Below are 19,892 nucleotides of genomic sequence, written 5' to 3' on the forward strand. Positions count from 1 at the left end.
TGGCATGGAGAACCAGTTCTTTCCCATTATCATGGTTTATGAAAGTCTCTGCAATCAATCAGTCTACCTTATTTTCTCCAAGATATCACCATTTTAAGGTGCAATGTACATGGGCCAGTGTATGGAGCTCACTTAGAGTACCAAAGTATTGACTTTGAATTCAATTTCCTAGAGTTTTCTCCAGTCTATTCAGTTTTTTTTTTAAAAAAAGATTTTATTTATTTATTCATGACACAGAGAGAGGCAGAGATATAGCAGAGGGAGAAGCAGGCTCCCTGTGGGGAACCCGATATGGGACTCGAGCCCACATAATATAGAGCTTACCAAAGCCTTTCTTAAGGAAGAGTTTGAATAGGATAACCATAGTAAAACCTATGGTCTTGAATTTTCAATATTCTAAGGCTTAAATATGGGCAAAATGACATACATTTAAAGTAAATTGTAAAATTTGGTGGGCTAAAATGTATGGTTGAAATATGGCTTTTTGAAAGAAATTGACTAATAGGAGGAGACCATGTGTCAAATAAGTGCACGTCTACTCGAAGTCTAGTATGTTGGAGAAGATTAAAATAAAGGGTATAAAGAAAACATTAATAAAGTGATAGGATAGAAGGGCATACTAGAAGGTGCTAAACTATTTAAAAATGGGAGGATTCATGGCACATCATAGTACTGGGAGAGCATAACAGTGATGGAGACTGAATACTTACTCTCCCGAAACCAGAATACTGATGAAATCCTGACTTGCTTAATTCACAAAATTATTTCCTTAAGTATAGAAGAAATGACGAAGGACCACTTAAACCAAAGTTGAATTTGCTTGTTAAGGTTGAATATTAAGAATCTGAAAGGAAGCATGCAAGTAATCTTAAACTAAACATGAGAAATAGTATTATAAAATGTTAAGCATGGTCAAGCTCTGGAACCAGATTGTTTAGATTCATCTTTTTTCTCTCATACTTACTAGCTCTGTGACCTTGGATAAGTAACTTAACTTATTTGTAGCTTAGACTCTTCATCTGTAATATGGAGATAATTATAAAAAGTTTTGAAGTAAATGGAAGAGTTTATACATGTCAAATATATAGAATAGTTCTTATATTACTGAGATTTTACACACAAAACATTATTAAGAGTTGTAGTTATGTATAAGCTAGAACTGATTTTTCTTGTCTATAAATTTGCGTGTAATTCTCTCACTTAAAAGATGACTTGATGTAGCTTGAAGTAGAAGCAGATCTACCATATACCTAGAAAGATTAAATGGCATGCAAAGAAAGAGTTTATTTTATCATGCATAAGCCTGACTGAAGAAATCAAAAGACTTCAAATGTAGCTTTGCTTTTATTTTCCTACTTCCTACAGAATACTGGAGAAAATGGTTTGAATCCATTAGAGTAGCTGTATATAACATTTAGAATGAAAGAAACATTAATTTCATTTAGTAATAGTTGGAACAAAAATGAAGAAGTGGATAGACCCTTCACCTGGGATCCATTGCATGATAATAAACGACAGAATGTAAATGGAGTATTTTCAATCTTGTTTAATTATGTCTTCTCTGAAGGCAGAATATTTTAAACTGAAGAGACTAGGGACGCCTGGGTGGCTCAGTGGTTGAGCGTCTGCCTTTGGCTCAGGTCATGATCCTGGAGTCCTGGGATCAAGTCCCACATCAGGCTCCCCGCGGGGAACCTGCTTCTCCCTCTTCTATGTCTCTGCTTCTCTCTCTGTGTCTCTTCATTCAAAGTTTTCAACCGCTCTTCGTTCTTGCATTAATGGAAAATAAAGACAGTACAAGTAAGGAGACTGCTGTCCTAGCTCCACGTCTGTCACGAATATTCTATTTGACCTTGACCAGATATTTTGAAAGTCTCTTTCTTTATTCATTACATATTCCTAACATTGTTTGTTGTATGTTAAAGTATCTTTAAAAGATAAGAAGCACTGTAAAATATGACACTGTAAGTCACTCTTTATTCATGACTGAATAAGGACAGTTTGCTGAGCATGGTTGTGAATGGATATCACAACAGAATGAATAAAGAACCAACTAATGATAATACCTGATTACATATACTAAATATTAGATATATGGTAGAAGTTACAGAAGTTATAACAGGTTATTATGAAAAAAAATTTTGTCACAGATATACCTATAAGCATATTGCTTACTTACTAGATGATAAATAAAAGATCTTAAGAATAGAACTCAGAAAAAAAAAAAACAGAGTTAAGATATTAAACAACAGCTGGTAATGATAAAGAGTATACTTTTTCCTCCCCAACTGGAAGAAATATCAGTTTTAAAGACACCTAGTAACTCCGCCAAATGGCCTGAATGGTGGAAACACAGCCAGAAGAAGAAAAGGCAATCTGCTTTTTGGCAGATTAGCTATTTGGCTCCTATCTCCTACTTCTATTTTTCTTTTTCCATTCTTCTGTAAAATAATGTATTTATCTTCCTTTTTGTTTCTCTTTCAACTTTTGTGGTCATTTAATTCCCACAGAATACTAAACCACTAAGACAATTTTTCTGTTTACACAATGCATTAGGATACAAACTAAATGATAGAGAAATACATGAGAAAACATTAAACATGTTACTTTCATACATTTTCACATGTAAATAGCATTCAGATCTATCATATGCAAGATTTTCAAGTTTGTATGTTTTTTATAAAAAAGCTATATGTGTTTGAAACTCTTTTTCATATTTTCCTAAGAGCTAGTTTTTAAAAGTTCTAATCTTTTGATAAAATGATAAATTATAGATAAATAACACTGATGGCTGAAATGGAAAATTATCCTCAAAAGAATGACTTCTATAAATGTAGGTTATTACAAACTTTAATTTGATTTTCCTAGTATTTAGTGCATAAAACTATTTTTTTTCTTTTTCCTTAAGAATTGATAACGTGTTGAGAGCAAAATTATGAAAGTCCTATGCAAAATGTAGTAATCATTTATTGGAGGATTAATGTTTTTTTTTAGTTTGGGGGCAGTAGGGAACTAGTGATGGGTACCACATGAAATGGTATTTTTCCCAATCATCTTATAGCTTTATTTAACTAAGTAAATTATTAAAAAATATGAATTAATAGCTGTTCTTACAACAAATACAATAATTAAAAAAAAGATTTTTCTACTGGAAGTCTTTCCTAACTTGAAGGAATAAGGATCTTAGCTTATAACATTGATCATAATGGAGTAGGCTAACAGATGCTTGGTGTATATATGTATCAATTCCTTTGGTGGACGGTATAAGTAGACATTTTAATTAATATTTATTTCTATCCTAAGAATATATTTAGAGAAAAATACTGTTCAATTTATGATATGCTCTAGAAAATGTTAATGGAATATAGAGAATATATTATGGCTCATTATTATCTCTTTCTGTGAAATGCAAAAATTAGACGGCAAATTCTCAGTCTCCTAATTTTTCATCATTATTAAACTTATCATTTTGAATAAATGTTTATATGCCACAGGTAGATGTACTCATATCTCTGTGCATGAAGTATAAGATGGCAGGTTGTACAATACAATCAGGGATTAATCAACTCTTGGTTAGATGGAACAACGTTTCTGAGGCAACTGGCTCAGAATACCAGGAGAACTGGCTGGTAATACCAGAAGAGTATTCAACTGTTGGTCACATTGGACCCATCACCATATCCTCAAAGCACAGAGAAAGTGAGTAAATGATTCTAGCAGATATTTTTAAGATCTTATCTGATAACTTGCCTACAGTCGTTGGCATGTTGTAAAAATATATGTAAAATAACTGAAATAAAGATTCACAAGCCAGGTTCAATTTTTTTTCATAGAATTACTCATTCCCAGAATATATTACATCTTTATAAATAACAAAATACTTCTCAAAAATGATGGGGCATATAATGTGACTGTGAAAATGTTCATGCTAAGATTTAGAAAATGTTCTTGCTATTCTTTTTTTACATTCGTCACTTATCACATGGCTTTCTTCATGTCATCTCTGATTCTGCAGCACATTTTGGGGTAGCATATTTAGGTCAGTGGTAGTGGGAGGAGGAAAAAAAAGATGAAATAGGCAAAAAAAGAAAAATGTAGAAAGCCCTCCACTCTGGGAAGTAACTATATATCTTGTCCAGAACATTATCTGAATACAGGTGATATAACCTATATAAATTCAGGTCTATGCAAGTCTCTATTTTCTCTAAAAGAGAGATATAACCTTGGTCTCTTTGGGAAGAGGGGACATTCATGTGAATTGCCTCATGTCCATATATCTGTACGTGAACTAATACAGTAGAAATAATCTGCTATTCCACTGATTCCCAGGTTGAAAACAATGTTAACATTTTATTCCAACCTCCATAAATTAATTTTTAAAAATATTTTATTTATTTATGAGAGAGACAGAGACAGAGATATAGGCAGAGGCAGAAGCAGGCTCCATGCAGGAAGCCCAGTGTGGGACTCAATCCCGGGACTCCAGATTCACACCCGGGGCCAAAGGCAGACGCTCAACCGCTGAGCCACTCAGGTGTCCTATCAATTATTATTATTTTTTCAGAATAGATATGAATCCCTTTGCTTTTTAAAAAGATTTTATTTACTTGATATACACACACACACACACACACACACACACACACAGAGCTAGTACAAGCAGGCAGAGCAGCAGACAGAGGGAAAGGAAGAAGTAGGCTCCCCACTGAGCAGAGAAGTAGATGTGGGCTTGATCCTAGGATCCTGGAATAATGACCTGAGCCAAAGGCAGATACTTAATCGACTGAGCCACCCAGGTGTCCCCAACCTCTATCAATTTAAAACAATATATCTCATGCGAATTCAAAATGAATGAGAAATTCAGAATAAGTGGGAAGATATAATTTCATTAACAGATTCTTTGGGACTTAAAGGCAGTAGTAAAAGGAGAAAACTTCACCAATATGTACATACAGAATGCAATGAGTTTTTCAAATATTTTCCAAGTTTTTCTAGTGTTGCAACAATATATAGTTGTTTTCTGTAAAGATAAATTGAAAATTGACAATGGTTGAAGTTCTTTGGGACCTGTGAATTAGAATGCTATGGTAAGTTCAACAGGGACTCAAGGGGAAATATAGATTCCATAACCAGCTCCCACAATTTTGCCTCTGACTTTATGTAAACGATGTTATAATTCTTTGAGTCAGATTTTTCATTTTAAAAGTGGGAATGAAAGTGTTTTCATTTTATTTAGAATAGATGAAATAATGTGATACATGTACTTTCATACTACATTCATGAAAAGTTTTCATAACATTCATATTTGGAGACAATACTGGGCTGCAAGATATTTTGTTTCCTTCCCCAATTTTAATAGGTGTCTCTTGTTAGATAAGGTAATTTAATGAATGGTATTTATTTCCATATATTTATTCCCATAAAAGAATACATGTCTGAGAAGGATAGATGCAGTATATGAACTGTTTCACTTCTTTGATTAAGTCATGTTTCTCTCCAATAGAGAGCAGTCCCCAGGCTGGCCTTCCTAACAGGCAGAAACAGGATGGCAAAGGAGAATCACAACACTCAGCAGGCTGCTGACCTACTTTATTATTATAACTTATTGGAGCTATGAATGCATTTTTTTTTCCTGTAAAGCTATGGTGACTTGTCAGCAAATTGGTTACATTTGTTAGGACTTCAGAAAAAATTCTGTTAAAGCAATACATTCTATTTCTAAAAAGTCAATAATATAATAATACAATTTCAAATTTACAGAATTTCAATTCTAAGATACATTACTAGACTTCAAGAGAGGAGAGATATGTTTTTAATTTTTAATTATGTTATCTTGATTATATTGTTTCAAACAATAATTACCTAAATAGTTAATTGGGCTTTGTAAAACAAAAAATAACCTATTTTATCCTAGGTTTCAATGTTCTTCTTATATATGAGGGCATGCATATAAACAATATAATCCATTTTTCCCCAAATAATTTGCTTGAAATAGAGATATCAATAAACAACTATTTTACCCAAGCCCCCCCAGCACACATTTACTTTAATCATTACCGTTTTTGAGCTAGAAATGACTGACATATCTTAATCTCCACTCTTTCTCAAGTTTCCTGATCCCAAACCAGCTGATAGTAGTTGAAATAAATGTCTCCCTATTTTGTTTAGACTCCTCATAGACTTTATCTTAATTCACACAAAGCTGCCACTAGCCTATTGTGAGTTAGAAAAAAGGTAGTGCTCTCTGGATGCCTAAATCAGGAAGACTAAATAAGAGTTTCATAAGAATGGCTAAATTTTCAAGTGTCTATAGCATGGCAAGAAAGAGGGCAATTATCTAGCTAGCATTCTCCCCCCTGTTTAGGAGTCTGGGCAATGCAAACATTTCAGAAGCCTTAATTCAAATTCATATTAAGGGCTTTTGCACAGAATTTTCTATTTCCTTAGATTAGAAAATAAAAATTTTAAATCTCTATATAGTTTTTGACACCTCGAATGAAGTAGTATGAATGAAAGCATGTTTAAATATGAAGGCAGAAACTTCGTCTCATTCTCCAGTGTACATCCCCTGTAAGATAATGCCTAGTGCAAAGCAAGCACTCAATAAATTACCTAAATGCAAGAATAAATAATATATATTCATTTCATAGTTGAACTACAGGAAAGTTGAGTGATTTGCTTAAAAATCATAGAAGTTTTAATGGTAGAGGCAATTCTGGAATGTGTGTCTCTAAATTCATTTCTGCCAGATTTTCCCATCCCTATTTTGTCGTCTAAAAGAGTCAGAATAAGCTATGTTATGTTGTGGGCTACAAATTAAAAGGATGCCTCTGAATAGGGGGAAAAAAAAAGAACTGGAGGGTTGCAAACCAGCTTTTCAATGCTTAGACCTCTATGTGAAATATGACACTGCCACTCAGAGTCCATTGACCATAACCATCCAACAGGAAGGGAACTGGAGAATGTGGACTGTGTGACCATTGCGTTATTGGTAATACACTAATAACTTGAGGTACACTGTCACAAATGAAAATGAAACTTTGTAATAATCTAGATTTTTCCAATCAGATCTCTTGTTTTCTCCACATAGATATTATTAATTGAACCCTTCCAGACATTTATATATCTTATTTTCTGATACTTTTAGTATGGTTCATATAAACTTGATGAACTTTCAGTATTTGAAATGAACTGAAACATTATAATACACAGCACTTGAGTTGGCTCAAATTATTTGGATTATGATATTAAACAAATACAACTATAAAACTAGATATAAATTTCTTATACTTATAATTCTTATAAAGTTAAAACAATTTTACAAATCAAATACTAAGAAAATAATAAGTCAATAAACCTATCAGTGTAAATTTATTGTGATGGGAAATGTTTTGCTAAAACCAATAGATGCATTCAATGTAAATTTAGTGCCTTTATGGCACTAGTTATTGTAGGTTATGCAGTTTAACACACTACTATATGAGGGTGTGGTATGTAAAAAGTGACTCTCCCATATCTCCATTTTGACTATAGTGAAAATTTTGTAGAGCATTTGATATGATGTCACTTAGCCTTCATTTGATATAAATGGATCCCTAATTATTGTCAATAAGCGAGAATTATTTTATATGGCACAGGGTACTTTAACTACAAAAGCAAATCCAGACTCCATATTTAGAGCATTCATATGACTGAAGATTCATAATATGTTTACACTGAAACCTTTCAAACTATCACCAGCATATATTTATATATTTACAAGATTGCTGGGAGAGAACCTGTGGACTCCATGAGAGTAAACCTGCAGATTTCAGTCAAAGAAACACTTCTATACGAATCCACTATTTAGCTGCAAATCCTTCTTTATTCTGTAAAGTCATTCCCTAAATTATGACAAAATTATTATTTAAGTTCAGATGCATCACAATTTTTATTTTCTTAGAGTTTTAAAATGAATACTTCATAATTTTTAATTTAACCCAAAAACTAACACCTCTAATATCCTTAATAATGAACTATTACAATTTTAGTGTGATATTGCTTAAAAACATAGTCAAAAAAATGTGATAATGATAAGATTTTCAAAATTAATTTTATTAGACATTAATTATCTGACCAAGATTTTCATTCAACAGAATTCTATAATTCATATATTTCTTGAATGTGATGTTCAATACAAAATTATATTATAAATGTAGAGTAAGATTAATCCCTGTGCAAATTGGATTTTTCAAGTCAGTATCTCCCACCTCATCAATTCAAGTAGCCCACCATGCCTCAGTGATTGACTAAAAAAATGGCATTTAAAGAATTCTTTCAATAGGAATTTATAAACATAGCAAAGGAATTCTCTGAGAGGAATTAGGCCTACTTCTACAGAATGAACTGCAGATTAGAAACAGTTAAGATAAGAAAAAATATATTGAACAAATTACCAGTTAAAGATATAGTATAGGTACAGCACTACTCTGGATTTCTCATTATAGGACATATATGGGTAACTAGCTAGTGATATATAGATATAAATACAAACGTGTTTCAGAAAGATTTAAAATACATATACAAATATAAATATGTACATATAAGTGAAAATATGGTTAAGGAGTGTTTAAAATAACATTGAAGGATATAAATCATTTAAGAATACAAAATATGAAAAAGAAGGAAGCTATGAGGAATTGACCCAAAGCCCTAGTCTTTACCATAAATTATTTAGAATCAATGTCAAACATCATAAAATTGTCAAGCGCATACCTAAGAATGAAGAATATCATGTTTTGCATCTACCCTGATCTGGCTTCTCACTTTCTTTCCCAGCTTGATTCTGCTTTTCTACATCTATATCTCATATCTGTCTTGCTGCTTTTTAGTGTCAGAGCTCAAATGCTGATATTCGAGTGACTTTCTACTGCAATCTGTGTTTCTTAACTATTTTTTACAATCTATGCAACACAAGATATTCTACTGTGGTTTAGAAGAGAAATTATGTAGTCAGATAGGCATTCTAACCTCGCTTCTATTAATCTAGTAATTTGTGTGCTATAGAACAATTAAATTAACCTTTAAAAATTTCAGATTTCTGAACTGTCAACTGAGGGATAACAATGCTCACCTCATTTGTTGCTATGAGTTCCAAATAAGAAAATATTTCAAGGCACAAGGGTTTGTATACAGTAAGCAAAATATATACATGTAGGGTTTTTTTTATTACATTGGATTTTTTACTTTATAACTCCCTTATTGTTTAAATACACTTTGCTTTGCTTTGCTGTGATGGAAGGTATTCTAGAATTTGATGACTTTGGGATAGAAAATGACTATCTTCAAGGTCAAATGACATGAAGATTCTCTAATGATACAAAAATTGTCTTTTTTTTTTTACCATTATCTCCTTCATATCACAAATATTCACAATATATTTTTGGTCTTTATAGTTGAACATAGGCTTAACTGTTTCCTACCCTTGATATTAAATATGAAAACAATGTTAAAGAAATGTGAGAGAAAGTAAGAGCCAATTTCATAAGTAAACCTGCCCCTCAAAAAAGATGCAAGAAAAAAACACTGCAAATACAGGAAAGGTATTTGTATAATATTAGGATATCATAAAAGTTTGACTATGCTAGATTCAATATAAACACACAAAGCAAACACACACAGACACACTTAAAATGTGATCAAGATATTAAATTTTTTCTTCAGTAAATGTACTTAGCACTGGATATATTAAGTAGTGTATTCCCATATATTATAACTATGCAACTATATGTACTTTATGGATATTCCAAAATAGTCCCTTAACTCCTTTGCTAAAGACAATTCCTATTTTTCTGAAAGATACTTAATGGTAATTTAAAACAAAAATTATTTGTTAACTTAAATATTAATCTGTGCCAGTCATGAATTATCTTTTGGCAATAGTGCTAGTGTTTTTATACTATACACTCAGTCAGTAGCTACAGTATAGAGCTGTTGTTTTTTCCTTCCACCCCCACCAAAATATCTTAGTAATGTCTTCACAAGTTTTCCTTCAGTGGTAAGTAAAAAGACATATCTATAATTAAGAAGAATTCATAAATTTGAAAAGTGACCTGATCAAACACCTTGCTTAGATTTTTAGGTACAGAAATACAAATACAGTATTTCTCAAATTAACTTTTAATAATGAGTGGCTAGATTAAAACAAACTACTGTTCTAGGCACTGACCATAAAGTACAGAACAAAACAGTCAATTATTTGACCTAATGGAACAGACATTTTGTGTTGAGGGCACAAGCAAATATAAGTAACAGTGTGTGTAACTAAATTCTTTTAAGATAAAATATAAACCAGTTGGGTGATAGATTAGACAGAGTGGTCACACAGTGGCTTCAGTGAAGTAGTGACATTTAAGCATATATAATGAAATGAAGGAGAGATCCAGGTAAATATCAAGTCTCAAAGAAAGCAGTAAAAGGAATAAAGAAGGCAGGGAGAGAAAGGATGGGAAGGAGGAAAATAGGTAGGCAAGAAGAAAGAAGAGAAAGAAGACCAGACTTCTTTGCATGTAATGTAAACTCCTCTTTTCTTCAAATACAAAGACTGAGCTATAGTTATTAGAAGAAAAACATATATGTTCTTAAGATGTCTACATCATTTCTACAATAATAAGCCCAAAAATTAATATGGAATATTTTGGGAAGAAAGAGAGTATTTGATTTATGCCAAAGTTAAAATTTTGTGAGTCATCAAACTTAACATTTTGTGGAAGAGTCATAAAATTTATCTTCCGATATTTACTATTCTTTCAATTCCTTTGTAAGTATTACACAATATAGATTAAAGCATATGTTTTTTTTTTAAAACTCATGTTCTTCAAATTAAATGTGACTATTAATATACTTATGTTAATCAAATTTATATGTCAAATATTTTTAAATATTCATACATCTTTCAGGTTAAAGTGTACATCTGAAACTAATGTAACATTGTGTGTCAATTACACTAAAAAAATAAAAAATAAAGATAAATAATGGCTTTACCCTTTCCATGAAGCTTTTCATTGTCTTCCCTAGCAAAAATTACTATCTAAAATACCATGCACATCACACATATCTCATTGCATATATACTAATGTACATGTCTCTATATGTTTAAACACCACCTAGAATTGCGTGTCTTAAGCATAGTAAATGCCAAAATCAAGTAGAAAGAAAGGAGTTATTTTAAGCAGTAGACAGTTTTAGAAGAACATTGTACCATGCTTATACATATGATTGTACATACATATGTACATATGTGAGTGTACATGTAGCTTGGAAATACAATATGCCTTCAATATACACAAAGTAAGATAACTAAAAAATAGATCCCGTAACACATTCCCCAGAAACATTTCATATAAACAAAATGTAGTCATAGAAAAAGCAGTAGAATATTTGATTTTACATCTATGAAAGCAAAATTAAGTTTTCTCTAAACATTTATAGAGAAGAAATTAGATCATTCTAACCTAAACACTTAGAAATCTTTGGCAAAACATTGAATATGCAGTGTGTAAAATAATACGAATTACTTACAACCATTTCATTCAGAGACACCCAGCAATCTGGTGGGAAATCCTGCAGTAGTGGTACTAAGAACTGAAGACAGCCATCCCAGTGGCATAGGAGCAGCATCATGCCGATGAGGTTAAATATTCTCACCACTGCACTGGCAAGGTCATAAGTCATGTGGAAAATCTGTTGACCAAAATATAAAATCAATTCTTATAATGTTTATCATCAATTTTCTTTAAAGTCAAGAATATTGCCAATGTCAGGAGACACTGACATTATGTTGTATAAGTATCGATTTAATAAATACATGGGAAGAACTTTTGCAAATAGAAACAGAGACGACATTTCTTTAACTTTACATTGAGGCCTGACACTCTGCTCTATGAGTACTACAACCAACTGTGGGTTTTCCACAAAGAACAGAGATAACATAACTACATTAAATGCATGGGTCATGTTTTAAAGATCATTGTTTTTTCCAATAGTTTTAATTGACTGTCCTTTCTGCACAGTTTGGCAATGTTGCTCTAAAACAAGTTAATGGATTTAACCTTCTTCTTTGCTTCTCATCCCTTCCTAAATTAATGGATTTGTCAAAGGACCAAAAAAACAAACAAAAAACACAAAGACTGAAAATCATAGGCAAAAGTAGATTAATTTCAACATATAAAATAATATTGAGATTTAACTGTAGTGAGTTTTATAACTATATGAGTGTAGGTATTTCTTTTATTGTGTATATTGAACATGAATAGCATCCTTTGAGTTAAAAAGTTCCCTGAAATCGGTTAAAAAACAATTGTGCCACACTTCTTAAAAAAATAAAATTGTTAATTCCCTTTCCTGTGAAGCTTTCTCATTTATATTTTCATGAAATCCAATAGGAAAGGTAAGATTATTTCAGAAAGCACAAAACTTAGGACAAATCAATGATCTCTATTAGAACTTTGGGAGTGTAAATTTACATATAGCTGATATTTATAACTTTTCATCCATCGAGTATTACAAGAAATAAAATGAGAACCTGAATCCTTTCTTTAGCAGCTTATATATTATATCACTCCCTACTGCTAATATTTCTGCTTATATTTTACCTATTCTAGAATAACAAAAGTCACTTGAGAGCAGACCTACATTCCAGAATTAAGGGTTTTTTCCTAATTGTTAGAAGGCTATTGAGTTAATGAAATTAATAAATATGCATAGATACACAAAGAAACAACACTTTGAGATATTTAGAATCACATTTGTATAATTCATCAAAAGAATAGTCTATTTTTGAAGTAATGAGGACACCATGTATTGAGAAGCTATCTGAGAAATAGAAAACTCACAAATTTTATATTTTGATTTATAAACTATATCTTTGTAAGGAATAGTCTGATGTATATGGAGGTAAAATGACAGTACATCTGGGATTTTGTTTTTATAAAATCACAAAATCTGTCTTTAATTATTTTTCACTTTGATACATTTCTAGAAGCCATTAATTCTTTCTTTAAACAATCTTCCTTTTTGACATAGTAATTATAGTGAACAATTCTCACTTTCTTTCTGGGAGTGTACCCATGTTCTGAATCCCTTTTAAAGATAAGATTGGGGTCCTAGATTTTAAAGGCAATGGATCATGTATTTTTATATCATCTATACACAGAACAGTTCATTTTAAAGAATTAAGAATTTTATTTTTCTTTACATTACTTCTTTTAAAGATTTAATTTACTTGAGAGAGAGAGAAAAAAGAAAGAGAGTGAGACAGGGCATGATCGAGGGCACGGGCAGAGAGAGAGGGAGAAGAAGGCTCCTGGAAAAGCAGGGAGCACACGGGGCTTAATCCCAGGACTTGGGCTGGGATCATTATCAGAGCAGAAGGCAGATGCTGAACTGACTGAGCCACCCAGGCAATCCGCTTCTAAGTTATTTTTAAATTTGGTTTGTATTGGCAAACTTACAGAAAAGTACTTTTGATGTTATTCCCCCTGATATTTCTTGGTCACTAAATATGTAAATAGAAATCCTAACAAAATTTTCATCAATAATTTCTCATTAAAAGCAATACAAAAATATAATTTAAAAAGCTTTCTACTATTAAAGTAGGAAAATATAATGGGCATGGATTTAAACATTTTTGTTTAGTACTGGAACCCTATACATTTTTACCTAAGTATTTCCTGACAAAATGGTTCAATATGTCTCGAGTAAGTGTTGCTTTGCTATGAAATTGGGTAAAGGTGCAGAATATAAACTTGTGGGTCAAACAAGGAACTAATCATCTTTCAGCCTGATTATCTGAAATAAACAATATCTGAAAACTCTCTGCCAAAGTCTATAAATTATAAGCATGTAGACAATCATGCAATTATGAGACTTTGGAGCGAAGTCTGGGATGTTACAAAGACCTAGATTTTGTTCCTAACACATCTGACTTTTATGGCTTTTCCACTTTCTTTGTGAGCATTTAGATTCTTTTTTTATGGGGTTTTAAAGAGATCATTTATAGCAATTTATACCACATGCAGTAATTCAGCATTCCTTTAAGAAAATCCTATTATTTCTGAAATGTTTTCCCAAGAAGCATAACCACCATTTTCAGAAAGGAAGTTAATGGTGATACAAGGCCTTTCATAACATAGTTGAAATGCAGTTTTTGTTCCATTTTGCTTCCATGCGGTTACTGAACTCCCGATTGTAACAAGAATTAAAGAATTAAACCTATTTTCTACTCCATTTCTTTTTTTTTTTAATTTATTTATTCATGAGAGACAGAGAGAGAGGGGGGGAGAGAGAAGAGACAGAGAGAGACAGAGAGAGGCAGAAACACAGGCAGAGGGAGAAGCAGGCTCCATGCAGGGAGCACAATGTGGGACTCAATCCCAGGTCTCCAGGATCACGCCCTGGGCCGAAGGCGTCGCTAAACTGCTGATCCACCCAGGCTGCCCTCTACTCCATTTCTATTCCAACCTTATATTTCCAACCTCCATTTCCTTTTTATTTCTATTTCCAACTTCATACAGTACTAATACTAGATTCATGTACTAACTCTGCTATATAGACAATACTCAGGAGCAGTCTCCCGTTTTGATCTTTAACATTCTGTGTTCAAAAGTAATTTTACTTTTTGGAGCTACTCCAAAATCTAACTTTGGAAGAGGCATGACCAGGTTGCCTATCCGGACACTGGTCAATACCAGAGGTTATTTTCAAATAGACAAATCTGTATATCTCCCTCTCGACTTGTCTACCTGATAAAAGGACATCATAATGTAGTATGACTTGTGATGTATACTTAACGTGTAGAGTTAGGTCCAAACTGTCTCTTGAGCTCTTATTAATTAATACACCCTGGTAGGCATAATCATTTCACTGACGGTTGTTGAGACTATTGAAGGCTCTGTTAAAACCTTGGTCACAGAAGATTTGGAATGAGAAAACTATTCCCTTATGGAGCACATTTATACAAAGACACATTAACCAAAAAAGGAAAAATCTGATCTAGTTCATGCATAGCTACAACTTCTTATTGTCTAAGGGCAGCTTGTATGATAAATCTAAGTATGACTTTACTCAACTTTCTGATCAAGTAGCTAATAACATTGATTAATTAACATTTTCTTTTTTTTTTCCACCTACAAGGTAGATATCCTTAAGTGATAAATTCCCATCTAAATCAATTATCTTAAAGCTCCTGCATGCAAAACCCATTTCATACAAAAATGGCATCACGTATGACCCTCAATAAACTGTCAAATGAATGAATGAGAATATTGCATTTAACAATAATAGCATAAGCACTTTTTACGATCTTAACAGTGTGAAGCTTCTGCTTTCATGTTTCAAACCAGAGAATTTTTTTTTTAAAGATGACTCTATAATTTTCTACCTTCCAAGTAATCTGACTTGAAACCTGATTTGACTGCTCAGAATGTGGGTAGCAGTAAGACAGGTTGCTCTGACCCACTGTCAATATGCTGCTAAGTGGTACTTGTAAGAGTCAACTAAAACAACAACATCAACAACAAAAACCTTAGAATTCAGATAAGTTTCAAAAGCAGCTCTTTAATTTTATTTTCATCACAACTAGACTACAAAATATGTCAGTGGAATGCACTGTGCTTTGCATTCATCCAGCTCAGAACACTGTGTTGTTCATATAACTTCAATGAAAGGCATGATCTGGTCACAAATTCCCTTTGAATTCTTTTTATAATATTATAGTTCTAGAATTCACCCAGTTGGAGCTTAATGCTTCTAGATAAGATAGCTAATTAACTCTCCAAAACTGAAGAGTTCTCTAAGATAATTTGATTCAAAATCTCCAGTTCTGCCTTACTATTTGCAAAATTGTTTACCATGTTTTTTTGTTTGTTTGTTTGTTTTCTTGCTTTTTTGGTATATTCCATCTTGTTTTTGAAAGGTAAAATCCCAAAATGTGCTGTAAGGCAGTATCCATAAATTAGCTGACTTCTTTCAAAACATGTCCACATTCTTTCTTGATAAACTGGATTTAGGGGGTTTTATTATTTATTTATTTATTTATTAAGATTTTATTTATTTATTCATGAGAGACCCAGAGAGAGAGAGATGGAGACAGAGACACAGGCAGGGGAGAAGCAGGCCCCATGCAGGGAGCCCGATGTGGGTCTCCAGGATCCTGGGTCTCCAGGATCACGCCCCAGGCTGAAAGTGGCACTAAACCACTGAGCCACGCAGGGATTCACAAACACCCCCAATTTTTTTTAATCTAATAGTTGGATTATGATCAGTAGGACCTTAAGTACCTTTAACCATTTGGTGTACTGTGTTTCACCTAACTACAAAAATTGTCAACATTAATTTAAGACTTTCCATTGCATGCATTCATCTGTCCCTTCTCTTTGGCTTCATGAACAGGAATCTTTCAACGTCTAGGTTTCTTCTGTGATCTCAATAGTGATTCAATGCCTCAAATATACCTGAAAAATTCTTACCAAAGTAACATTAAGAGAATCAAATGAGTCAGAAGTTATTCTTTTGACAAATAACATTCTTATTTTTAAGGGTTCAGCAAGGCCGGGTACCTTTGTTTCTTTTGTTGTTGTTGTTGCTCTTTATAAATCTGCACCTGCATAAATCCAATTACCTTTTGTGTGGAGTGTCTATATGCCATGTTGACACAGGATATAAGAAAACAAACACTTACCAACTCAGTCTATTTCACAGCTCCCATGTTATCCAGGATTCAAGGTGTGGTAGCCCTAAGTCAATATTTTAAGAACCCTATTGCACCTTCTGCAATTCTTAGCTTGAAAGTGATCCCGGTTATCTTACCATGCTTTCAGTACAAATTGCAGAATGTTTTACTTGATCTATGAGAGAAGTGCACTCTTCGCAGTAATCTCTTTGAACACTGAGCAGTGACTGCAGTTCCTATTCTATCTAGGATCTCACTCAGAATGGCCAGCCCACAACTTTCAGAAAAGTCAACCGCTGAGGCCTCTCATCTCAACCTCTATAGTACTTAAAGTGCAATTATTCACTCCACAATCTCTTGCTCACCTATTGTCAAATTCTCACACTGTTGAGTGCTTTCTTCCGGGATTTTTTTTTCCACTTTCCCTTCCAAAATTCTCCTTTCATCATCAACTAACTCTCATACAACCTCATTCTCTTTGTGACATTCTCCCTCTCCTTCTCTGCTTTTCCTGAGATGTAGGAGTCTCCCTCAACCTCTCGGATAGCCTCAGTTTCCCTGGTATCTTTCTCAAACAGAGTTGGTTCAATTCTTTCTTATTTCATAAGCCTTAGGTTCTGATGGTAGTGGCCTCATTTTCTCAGCTTGCTTTTGCTGCTTTCAGACGATTATTTGTCCAGCTGTATTAAAAACAAAACAAAACAAAAAACCTTTCTCTTCAGTGCTCATCCATTTGGCTATTCCGCTCATAATGTCCCCTCATTTCTGCACAAAATAACCTCAATCTCCAGCCTCAGCACATCTTCATTTAATAGAGGACTCTGTGTTTTTCCATTTCCTTTTCTTTGCAAAATGTCAACTGCTGATTAATCAAAAAAGCTACTTTCTATACCTGAGCTACTGACAATTACTGGAGAGGAAATTAGATTGTGGCTACTAATTTTTTTTTTAATACCAACCTTATTTGAGACCTTTATGGTCTATTCATTTCCTTATTCCTAACACCATTCATCCTATATTTTTTCCTGTCTTCCTACCTCCCCAAAGCTCATGACTATCCTACTCAGTTTCAGATGACAATTTTACCTTTTTCAGAGGAAACACATTCTTATGTTTGAATCCCTTTGACTCTGACCCTTCATATCTTTCAACAAACAAACCTCTGCAGCTTTTCTTAGTGGCCTTTTCCTAATATCAAAATAAAGCATGCCTTTTATTAAAATGAATCTCTACCAACTTTTGATATTAATCTAAACTTCTTTCTCCTCCAGGAACCTAAATAATTAGTTCACGGTTCCTCAATCTCTGGGGAAAACCAACTATCTTCCCAACCATTGTGGACAGATACTTTTGTAAAGTTCAGCAAAAATGAACTAATACATAAATGAAATTTAAAAACCTATGACATATGTTATACAAGCCTACTGCTTATGATCTTGGATGTGGTGGCAATATCAAATTACTATAATTACTTGATTACTTTTCTCTTAAAAATTATTAACTTCTACACTAGCTTTACCCCAAATGTGTAGAAATAAAATTTCTCATTTCTTCAAAAACATTCCAAATTGAAAAAGAATCTTCATTGCCTAGGTACTTAGCTAATTCTCTCTCTCTCTCTCTCTCTTTTTTCCCCTTTATAGTCTTTCCAGTTTGGCTTCTCAAAAAAATTCTCCTCCCTGGAATTTTGAGGCAGAGAGAGAGAGCTGGCCTGCCTTCACCCACCTTTAGTGGGTAAAGTAGTTTTCTTTTCTCAGTTACATGTGCAAATTACCATCTGGTGCAAAATCTGATTTCCTGAAGGACGTATGTGTCATAGCTACTTTGTGCCTCTGTCCCCCTCCATAGATGTAAAGAGTGTAAAGATATTTAAGGCTGACTTCATTTTCCCAAGTGGGAAATTGAAGCATAAGAAAAAAAATACATCTACTGGAGCATTCTTTTTGAAATGGCACAGATATATCATTGGAATTATAGAGAAGAATATGTCTTATCACATGACTCTGCAGTAAAACCAAATAGTTCTGATGTGGTCATAACAACTACTTATCTGCAGAAGAGGATACACTAGTTATCAGCCATGACTATTAAAGCATGGAGTATAGTCGCTTGTGTGTGTGTTATTTTGGTCATGTCCACATATTTCTTTAATAGACATATGTACATATAAAGTTTAAAATTCAATTTGAGATATTTTAATTATAAAAAATTGTCACATTTCTTATATTTTCCCCTTACTTCTATTTAGACTCCATGACCCTTTCATTACTTTGCCATTTTATTGTATATCATCTATTTTTAATTATAGATATTTTTATATAAGATACTAATTGCATATACCTAAACATTTAAAAAAATAAATCTTTAGGCAAAATGGTTCTTCAAGTTGCTTCATGTTAATTTTACTAGTCTGACAAAAAATCCAAAAGCATGAGTTATTAAAGAAACATAAAAATGGTGAAATTTTGTGATATACATTCTTTGAAGATTTCTGGTAGGAAACAATGATAGGAAACAGTTATAATGTGAGGTATAAAAGTAATGAAAAACACGTGGGAGTATCTTCTGATTCTGTATACTTTGAGTCCCTTGACTTTCCCTGGAACTTGTCCGTCTAGCTGGTCTTCTGGGGGAGGGGCCTGCTGTGCTGATTTTAGGTGTTATGCTGAGTGCAGTAAGTCAATCGGAGAAGGACAAACAGTGTATGTTCTCATTCATTTGGGGAATATAAATAATAGTGAAGGGGAATATAAGGGAAGGGAGAAGAACTGTGTGGGAAATATCAGGAAGGGAGACAGAACATAAAGACTCCTAACTCTGGGAAACGAACTGGGGGTGATGGAAGGGGAGGAGGGCGGGGGGTGGGGGGGAATGGGTGACGGGCACTGAGGGGGACACTTGACAGGATGAGCACTGGGTGTTTTTCTGTATGTTGGTAAATTGAACACCAATAAAAATTAATTTATTAAAAAAAAATAAAAGTAATGAAAAGTGGGAAACACAATGCCTGGGGGCATAGAGTTGACTCAGCAAATCTTTTTTCTTTCACAGAGGTTACTCCATTAACAGTGAATTTTCATAAATGGGTCAGGGCTAAAGAGTACCTAACGGAGATAAAATGTCTCTACTAAGCTTATTCATTTTCCTTTGAATTTCGAGTCATTATCAGCTGACGACTGGGAAT

At 33.2% G+C, this 19,892-nt stretch overlaps 1 protein-coding gene across 1 annotated transcript in view; it reads right to left on the reverse strand.

The window, feature by feature from the left end:
• HCN1 (hyperpolarization activated cyclic nucleotide gated potassium channel 1) overlaps positions 1-19,892 on the reverse strand; it is a 383,048-nt gene that overhangs the window by 157,674 nt on the left and 205,482 nt on the right. The window contains exon 3 of the mRNA XM_041747243.1: positions 11,560-11,721. Within this exon, the coding sequence (XP_041603177.1) occupies positions 11,560-11,721 (162 nt within the window). The remainder of the gene's footprint in view (positions 1-11,559; positions 11,722-19,892) is intronic.

This window comes from Vulpes lagopus, chromosome 3, assembly GCF_018345385.1.
Source record: "Vulpes lagopus strain Blue_001 chromosome 3, ASM1834538v1, whole genome shotgun sequence".
Taxonomy (NCBI): Eukaryota; Metazoa; Chordata; class Mammalia; order Carnivora; family Canidae; genus Vulpes; species Vulpes lagopus.